Source organism: Octopus bimaculoides, chromosome 24 (assembly GCF_001194135.2).
Source record: "Octopus bimaculoides isolate UCB-OBI-ISO-001 chromosome 24, ASM119413v2, whole genome shotgun sequence".
NCBI lineage: Eukaryota > Metazoa > Mollusca > Cephalopoda > Octopoda > Octopodidae > Octopus > Octopus bimaculoides.
The window spans coordinates 23,434,232-23,444,530 of record NC_069004.1 but is presented as its reverse complement, the minus strand read 5'-3'; the positions used below and the strand labels follow the sequence as shown (position 1 = coordinate 23,444,530).

General features: G+C 37.6%; 1 protein-coding gene across 1 annotated transcript in view; it reads right to left on the bottom strand.

Moving 5' to 3' along the window:
* Positions 1–4,349, bottom strand: part of LOC106878832 (integrator complex subunit 13) — a 596,471-nt gene extending 592,122 nt beyond the window's left edge. The window contains exons 1-2 of the mRNA XM_052976283.1: positions 3,952–4,349; positions 1,908–1,973 (exon numbers count right to left, since the gene is read on the bottom strand). Of these exons, the coding sequence (XP_052832243.1) occupies positions 1,908–1,973; positions 3,952–4,173 (288 nt within the window). The 5' untranslated portion in view covers positions 4,174–4,349. The remainder of the gene's footprint in view (positions 1–1,907; positions 1,974–3,951) is intronic.
* Between the last annotated feature and the right edge of the window lie 5,950 nt (positions 4,350–10,299).

Here is a 10,299-nt window from a genome sequence, read left to right as displayed (position 1 = left end):
TTGTAAACAGAAACTGAAAGAAATCAATCGTATATATATATATGTATATATGTAAGTGTATGTGTGTGTCTTTGTCTCTGTGTTTCTCCCCCCAACATCGCTTGACAACCGATGCTGGTGTGTTTACATCCCCGTAACTTAGCAGTTCAGCAAGGGAGACCGATAGAATAAGTACTAGGCATCCAAAGAATAAGTCCTGGGGTCGATTTGCTCGACTAAAGGCGGTGCTCCAGCATGGCCGCAGTCAAATGACTGAAACAAGTAAAAGAAAAGAAAAGAAAGAAAAAGCTACTTTTTCTTCTTGGCTATCTTCAGTCACTGGACAATGTTGTGTGAGGGGAGTGGTGAGAGTCGGGCAACAGTAAGCACATTTCTTAAGAATTCTCCATGCATGGTTAAAGCAGGGAGTGAAGGAAGCAATCAATATATGCACTGACGGTCAATATGAAGAGAACCATTGTATTCTTTTACTTGGTTCAGTCATTTGACTCTGGCCACGCTGGAGCACCACCTTGAATTGTTTTTGTTGAGCATTTCAATCCCAGGACTTATTTTTAAGCCTAGTACTTAGTCTATTGGTCCCTTTGCCAAACTGCTTAGTTATGGGGACATAAACACACCAACACCAGCAGTCAATGATGATTGGGGAGGACAAACACAAAGAGATACACATAGATTTATATATCATCATCATCGTTTAACATCCGCTTTCCATGCTAGCATGGGTTGGACGATTTGACTGAGGACTGGTGAAAACCAGATGGCTACATCAGGCTCCAATCTGATTTGGCAGAGTTTCTACAGCTAGATGCCCTTCCTAACGCCAACCACTCAGAGAGTGTAGTGGGTGCTTTTACACGCCACCGGCACGAAGGCCAGTCAGTAGGTACAGGCAACAGCCAGGCTCAAAATGGTGTATTTTACGTGCCACCTGCACAGGAGCCAGTCCAGCGGCACTGGCAACGATCTCGCTTGAATGTCTTTACATGTGCTACCGGCACAAGTGCCAGGAAGGCGACGCTGGGCACAGGTGTCATCACGATTTCGCTTTCGCTTGCCCCAACAGGTCTTCGCAAGCCAAGTTTAGTGTCCAATGAAGGAGACAACGTTGGCATGGGTGCCAGTCGTCAAAATATATATATATATACATATATATACACGATGGGATTCTTTCAGTTTCCATTCACCAAATCCACTCACAAGGTTTTGGTCAGCCTAAAGCTATAGTAGAAGACACTTGCCCAAAGTGCCACGCTGTGGGATTGAACCTAGAACCATGTGGTTGGGAAGCAAGCTTCTTACCACACAGCCACACCTGCAGCTTAGTAATTAAGGTGAATGCAGTCATTGTATTAATAGCTGAACTTGTTTAGGTCCCAGGTCAGCACTCATCCAGCAAACCTATGATTTAAAGCAATGGTTCTCAACCAGGGTCCATATGGCCCTTAAGGGCCCATATAAGAATTTGCTGTCAAAATTTATGTGCAATAAATTGCTTATACATCGGCAATACACAAAATATTTGTTTTATACAATTCCTAATAATATTTAATTATAAAAATATAATAGGATTTTTTAGACATTGAATGGCTAAGAGGAACCCTAACTCACTGAATAAAAGAGGAATCAAAGGGGTCCACTGACAAAAAAATGGTTGAGAACCGCAGATCTAAGTTGTTCTGTTATTGTTTTGTCATTTAGTATACTAAGGATTATATTCTTCCTTATTTAAGATGGAATTGTCTAATTTGAAGGAGATTTGGCTGCTATTTCTAGCAAGTTAAGTAACTGCACAGTAACTCACAGTGTTGATGACTGTTTCAGCATACAGATTTTTGCTGCTGTGGCTCTATGATAACGGTAAGGGAGTTAATCAGTAAGTGAATGGATGTAAGTTCAAATCTTACCTGCTGCATTCCTTGGTCCTTCTGAGTCCATGTATTCAATGAGTGGACTCCACTAACAACACGGATCTGAAATTGCAAAGAATAAAAAGCATCAAGATTCTCAGTGGCATCAAGTAAGAAGGATGGGTAATAACAGTTCACCGGTGGTTTCAGGAAGGGACGAAAGGAGCAAGCAAATATATCTCCCAAATAAAACACTCCGTTCATTTTTGTTTGTTATGTTCATCATCATCATTTAACGTCCACTTTTCCATGCTTGCATGGGTCAGAATGAATTTGAGGCTGATTATCTATGGCCAGATACCATTACTACCACCAACTGTCACCTGTTTCCAAGCAAGGTAATATTCCCCTATGACCAGACATGTTTTCAGAGAATATTGGAAATGAATGACACTGCTGGTATGACAGTGACACTTGTTTACAATTACCACAAAATGTGTGGTAAGAAAACACTTGGGTATAAGAGCATCAGTTGTCGTGTGCACTGGTATGGCCATGTGGTGTGTATAGATGAGGACAACTGCAGAAGGAAGTGTTGATTCCTAATTGTGGAGGTTACCTGTGGAAGAGATAGACCCAGGAAGATATGGGACAAAGGGATAAGAAAGTGTCTTCAGGGTGCTGGGCTTCACAGAGGCGATGACAAGGAACCAAGACTTTTGGTGGTTTGCAGTGCCTGAGATGACACATCAAGCTAATTAAAACTGGCCATTCATACACACAGGTATGTCCTCTACAACCCTCTCTTACTTGAGAGGCCCTTCCCTTAAAGGTTTGTGGGTGCTGATGTCACATAAAAAGCACTCATGCTGGTGACACGTAAAAGTGTCCAGTACACTCTGTGAAGTGGTTGGTGTTAAGAAGAGCATCCAGTTGTAAAACCATGCCAAAACAGACAATTGGAACCTGATGGAGCTCCCCAACTGGCCAGTTCCTGTCAAATTGTCCAACCCATGCCAGGATGGAAAGCAAACATTAAATGATACTGATTATGATAATGATCATACACACACACATATATACAAGGGGGTGCTGAGAAGTTCCTGGCTATAATGGCATTGCGAAAGGCCTGGTTGGAGGTCCAGCCTTCCAAATTCCAGTCATTTGAGTGCGGCATACTGGAACATCACCTTGAAGAGTTTTTGTCAAACAACTCAACCCCAGGGCTTATTCTTTGCAGACTAGTACTTATTCTATCGGTCTCTTTTTGCCGAACGGCTAGATTACGGGGACATATACACACCAGTATCAGTTGTCAAAAACTTCGTACATATACATATACGACGGGCTTCTTTCAGTTTCCATCAACAAAATCCACTCACAAGGCTTTGTTCAGCCTGAGGCTGTAGTAGAAGACACTTGTCCAAGTTACCACGCAGTGGGACTGAACTCGGAACCATGTGGTTGGGAAGCGAGCCTCATACCATACAGCCACGCCTGCAATTTTTAAGTCCGGTTGATATTATCGACCCCCAGATGGACGAAAGGCAAAGTTAACTTCGACGGGACTTGAACTGAGAACGTGAAAGGTCGTAAACTACTGGTAGGCATTTTGTCCGAGCGGCCTCCTACCTGAATAGGAACCCAGTAAAAGGTCGTGCGAACTGTACTTACCTCCAGACAAAAAAGACTATAGCGTGAGGTAAGATGTTTGCTTCGCAACCACATGGTTCCGGGTTCAGTCCCACTGCGTAGCACCTTGGGCAAGTATCTTCCACCACAGCCTCGGACTGACCAAAGACTTGTGTGTTGATTTGGTAGACTGAAACTATGTGTGTGCGTCTGTTTGTCCCCCACCGATCTTGGTTTGTTTATGCCCCCGTAACTTAGCGGTTCGCCTAAGAGACCAATAAAATAAGAACAAGACTTTATAAAAGATAAGATTGAATTTTTTCAAGGCGGTGCCCCAGCATGGCTGCAGTCAAATAAGTTAAACAAGTAAAAAATGAAAGATACAAGATGAAAGAAATTCGAAAACACATGTAAACAATAAGAAAATAAACTTATAAGATATGAAGAAGGGAATTTGTTTTTCTTTTACCAGTTTCTGAGTGGGGAATATGTCGTAGACAATCCTGATAAATTCTATGACCGATTCCACACATGAAGTCCAAAGGGATTTGGTGATAGGAGCGGCGGGTATTAAACCGGGGCTCTTTGATTTCGATAACACATCGTATTCCACCGTTTGCTTCGAAGATTGAGCAAAATAAGGACTTCTGTCCAGAACGATTACGGTTTTGTGAGAGTTTGGGAATGACATCTTTATGCTTTGAACTCAAGTCCTTTTGTATACCAAAACAGTAATATATATATGTATTTAAATCCAACGCGTTAATCTGTTAAAATCAATCAGAGGAGTTCAATGAGTTGACTCGATTGATAAATATCCCGCCAGGGCGCCGGCATGACACCGGTGTTGTAATGACGATTGTCTGCAGAGGCTAAATAACAAACTTTCACTTTGACATTACGGAAATTTTAGGCCTTCATATGAATTGATATACTTTTAGATTTTCTACTTCGCTTTCTCTTCCTTTTAATTTAAAATTTATTCAGTTATCAAAACACGGTTCTTTTCAGTTAGACAGTATAATTAATTTTATATTTTTCTCAAAGAAAAATTTTAAGCAAATATTGAAAATACATCGGAAATACTCCCAGAAAATAATGGCTGTAGGTCCTTATCTAGACTGTGTGACTAACATAATAAAATTAGAGAGCCTTTTAAATTATCTTATTTTATTTTATTTTATTCATTGAATAAAAGAGACTTTTTAGTTTTAATCTTCATATATAAACACTGGATTTTTTTATTTAATCTTCAGCATTAACTATTATTCAAATTTATTTTTAAACATTAAATGCCCCACAATATTGATTTCAGAGAAGAGGATAAGTCCCTTGCATCGACCTCAGTACTCAACTGGTACTTATTTTATCGACCCTGGAGGAAAGAAAGCAAAGGTAAACTTCAGCCGAATTTGAACTCAAAACATAAATACAGACAAAATGCTGTTAAACATTTTGCCCAATGTGCTAACGATTCTGCCAGCTCGCTGCTTTACATGCGTTATCATATTTCCTGCCTTATATTTTCCACAAGCATGAGTATGGAACACAGTCGAAGACACAATTGAAATCTTTAACATAATGAAACACTTTTATAAAGATTTAATAATTTCTGCACCAAATTAGAAATAAAACATTTATAACATTTATAAAACATGGACTTTCTTCTGATCTTGCTAGCATCATTTATTCTAGTTGAATTAGTACTAAACCTATTTAATGCATGATGCATGAAAAGTGAAGGGAAAGTATCCAATGTCTTTTACCGATGACTATGGGAAACAACTACTGACTTGTTTGTGACTGATTCAGACCATCTTCTGTGAATTAGATCCCTTACTGCACATACCAAAATAATGAAGAAAGGATCACAAAGCAAATATATTAATGGCAGATTCCGAGTCAATTTTTCTAATACCAAAGCCTAATTTGATCATTTTCAATTTTCCAAAAAATTGTCTAAACTGGAGCAAAATGAGTAATGACTAATTTTAATAATTTTTTTATTTAATTACATGGTGCATAAATATATCATGAAGAGAGCTACTCCAGCAGATCGTAAAGAAGCTATAGAGGATATTTTATGTTGTGCTTTTAGACTGAGTTGAATTTCGTTAATTTCATATTATGTGCCAATTTTTTCTTTTTAACATTTTTGTTGCATTTCTAATCTTTTTGATGTCAAGGGTTGGATATTGATGAGTGTGAGTCTTTTCTCAAATGTAACTCTGGAGAGCTGAAGAGGCAAATTTACCTTACCTTGTCTAACTCATTTTGCCCCAGCTAAATTTGTCTTTTATATACTCAAACAGAACAGAGTTAATTTTCTGAAATAGTGTTCTAATTTAGGTTATAGTGCTTTTGTTACATTTACAGAAGGTCATTTGCTTAACTGATATGGTTTTTGTAAAGTAGGGAAATTAGTAAAAAATATTCTTTTCTCAAAGTCAAAAGTGCAGTAAATCTTACTCATCGTACCCCACCCACTCCTATTTAATCATTTATTTTAGTTTGATTTCATTATCGTTTATATGAAGCCTTTTTCTTGAAGTTTAAACACCTGTATTCGTTTCTTTTCTTTTTTGTTAGCCTTAAATGGAATATATAAATAAACCAGGAGAGTGCATGGACTCAAGGATTCATGGATGTAAACAATAGCTATGAAAATCATGTACTCTTATTTCTCCAGTTGTATTAGAGTACAAAAGGGCAGCGAGCTGGCTGAATCATTAGCATGCCAGATAAAATACTTAGCAGCATTTCGTCCATGTTTATGTTCTGTGTTCAAATTCTGCCAAAGTCAACTTTGCCTTTCCTCTTTTGGGGTCAATAAAATAAGCACCACTTGAGCATTGGGGGTGGGGTCAATGGAATCGACTTAATTACTCCCTCAAACCTGCAGCCTCTGTGCCAAAATTTGAAATCAATATTGGAGTAATGATGCAAAGAGGATAGTCTAGCGATTAGCGGACAACCAAGTCATGACCACTACCAAGTGTACTTTCACAAAAATGTATCAGTAAACTATTTTGATCCTTGCATCTTTATTTATGGGAAACAAAATCGATTTTGTATTTATGTACTTCATTTTTTGTTATGTTACTGGACGAGTTATAAATGCTTTAAAATTATTTAATTTAATTAAATATGATAATTTTTCAATCCTTAAAACCACCACCCCACCATGGGGCCTATTTCCCCTTACTCCTCCACCTCTCTGAGGTTGAACCTTGTGGTGTGCAACCAACTGAAGCATTTGGTGCTGCATTGATGTTTTTTTCTCATTTTTTCTCTTCTCTTTTTCTTCTTTCTCCACATTTTTCTTCTTTTCTTTGTCTTCCTTTTAAACAAACTTGTATGGTGGAAGAATCATGGCTATTGTGCAGGATTTGTATTTTAATGTGGTTTTGTTTTATTCATAAATCATGAGTTATATATATTACGTTTAGACTCCAAATCAATTATTCACTCACAAGGTACTGGTCAACCAAGGGATTAGTCAAAGTTGCCATGCAGTGGGAGTGAACCCCAAGCCACATGGTTGCAAAGCGAGCTTCCAAATCACACAGTCATATCGATGTAACATTCTTCTACTTAGCTAAATGTAGACAAATTAAAATTTCTAAATGAAGAATATGTATGGCCCAGATATGCAGTATATGCTTGTTCACTTAAAGTGACCAAGCCTATACTGCAGTTCAGCAAAGAAGATTGATGCAATAAGTACTAGGTTTTAAAAAAGTACTGGGGTCAATTCGTTCGATTAAAAACTCTTTAAGTCGGTGCCCCAGCCTGGCCACAGTCTAATGATTCAAACAAGTAAAAGAAAACAGAAAGGCACAAACCATAACTAAATTCTGCAGATTCTGGTTTTTAGCATAAAAAGAAACTCTATGCAGAAAATCAAGGTTAGAATCAGAGGTACAAATTTTCCCACCACCCTCTTTTATTAAGAGACAAACAAAAAAAGTTAATCTTTTATCTTTTCAGTCATTAGACTGTGGCCATACTGGGGCACCAATTTGAAGAATTTTTAGTCAAACAAATTGACCCAATACTTATTTTTTAAACCTGGTACTTAACCTATCGGTCCCTCTTGTTAAGTTAAAACTGATAGAATATGTAGTTGCCTAGTACTTATTCTATCAGTCTCTTTTGCCAAACTGCTAAGTTGTGGATAGACAAACACGCCAGCATCAGTTGTTAAACGATGGTGAGAGGGGACACACACACACACACACACACATACACACATATATATGAGAGGCTTCTTTCAGCTTCCAACTACCAAATCCCCTCACACACAGCTTTGGTCAGCAAATGGCTATAGTAGAAGACATTTACCCAAGGTTCCATTTTGTGGGACTGAACCCAGAACTATGTGGTTGGGAAGCAGGCTTCTTACCACTGAGCCATGCCTGTCCCCAGATGGTTAAGTATAGTTATGAAATACTCAAATTTCAATAATCTAGGACAATTACAACTGTTTCTCCAGGAAAAAAGTCTCAAAAATTCTGGAATACACCACATAATGGTTAAGAAGATCACTTTGCAACTACAAAGCAATTATGAAGTCCCATTGCTTGACAACCAATGCTTGACAACCAGCATTGGTTTGCTTACGTCCAAGTAATTTAATGGAACAGCAAAAGAAACTGACAGAATAATTACCAGCCGAATAAAATATATGCTGGGATCAATTTGGTAGCTTGAACCCATCACGGCAGTGCCCCAGCATGGCTGCAAACCAATGACTGAAACAAGTAAAAGAAAAATATCATCTAATTCAGTTCTGTTATTTGTTTTTGAATTCTGCTAATTCACTGACATCTATACTATAATGGAGAAAGCTGCTTATTAATTAGGTATGTAACAATTACTAAAAGTACTAAAAGAAAGCAATTATTAAAGGGTTGACTGTCTGGAAATATCTTTATAAATTCATGTTCTAAGAAATTTCCTATAATTTCGATTTCTGAAGTTTCTTGAATTTTTTTAGCTCCAAATTCTTGCAAATTTAAATATTCATTGCATTCACTGCGGAACAGATTTTAATGTTTAAATAATAAACACTATTAATTCGTTGAGGGCAATATTTTATATTTTTGTTTGCAGCAGTCTCTCATTCACACTCGCCTCTATTTTCATTAATGATAATTTAATAATAGCTATATAACTTTGAAATGAGACACAATTTCAAGAATATTATCAGATTCCAGAGTTTATTAGATTAATATATTTGATAAAACGAAAATATTTTGATATACAGGTATAATTTTTAAGTGATTTTGTGTTGAATGAATGCATGCTATTAAACAAAATAGCTGTATAACTTTGATACGAGGCACAATTTCAAGAATATTATCAGTTTCCGGAGTTTGTTAAATGAATATTTTTGATAAGATGAAAATTCTCTAATATACCAGTATATTTTTTTTTTTAGATGAAGAAGTGATTTTGTTGGTATGGCTACTTGGAACGCTATAAGCCTTACAATAATAACTATGTGATCGCTGCTATTTCTAGCATGCTAAACAAGATAGTTTTTAATGAGCTTTCATTTATATATAATATGCGACTGAAAAAGAAAATTTAGCAGCAAAGGCAGAACAGCAGAGAGAAAAACGGGCAACTGAATGAGATAAAACCAAGGCAAAGCGATCGAAACAGATGCTTGAATATACACAGAGTCATAGACATGATTCTGTTACTGCTACACATGACCAACTGGTTAGGGTATCTTGAGAGGAGAATATTCTACTTCAAAATAATGGTGTCAGATAACAAATTATTGATGCAACACTAAAGAGATCTTTTCTTTGCAATCATGTTGAAGTAGTGGAGTTGACAACCAGTCTAAGACTTCTTACAGAAGGTCATTCTGATGAAAGAGAGTTTGCTAATTACTTTCTTGGTGTAGGAAATGGTAACGTATCTGTTGAACAAAGCCTAGGTGAATTTAAAATCAAACTACCCAATGACCTTTGCCTTGAATGTGGTACTCTTTCAGATCTATGAGATTTTGTATATGCTGGCCTCAAAAATAACTTCACAAACCCTGTGTGGCTTGCAAATAGAACCATTGTTCCTCCAACAAAAGAAGCGGCACAATTTGTGAATGATTTCTGTTGACCAGGATCCCTGGTGAACTAAAAAATATACAGAAGCTCAGATACAGTTGACAATGAAACACTGTGCCCAATCGAGTTCATCAACAAACTTACACCATCAGGGTTTCCACCACATTCTCAAACTGAAGAAAAAATGATGCATAATGCTTCTGAGAAATTTAGATGCTACTAATGGGCATTGTGATGGCACACATCATTGTCAGTTTACAGAATCATGTTATTGAGGCTGAGGATGCTTCTGGTCCTTATGTAGGATCAACTCTGCTAATCCCAAGAATACCACATGTATCAGAAGAAATAGGATTTCCGTCTAGATGGTCAATATAAGCTAGATGGGTGTTGAAAACATTATATTTATCAAAGGAGAGAAATGTGTTCGCATGGATGATGGTACGCTTGCATTAAATGAGGATGCAAAGAAAGAGGTCTGGAGATGCCACTACGATAGATTGCTTAATAAAGAGAATGAATGGGAGAAAGAGAGCCTGCCTTATGTCGACCCAATAGAGGGACCAGCTATCCGAGTTGATAGTACCAGGGTAGATAAAGCAATTAAGAGTATGAAGACCGGGAAAGCCCCCGGCCCATCAGGAATCACTGCAGAGATGCTCAAAATATCTGGCAGTGTTGGCTATAGCCTAGTCACCCGTATTACGAACCAGGTGATACACGAAGGAGTCATACCC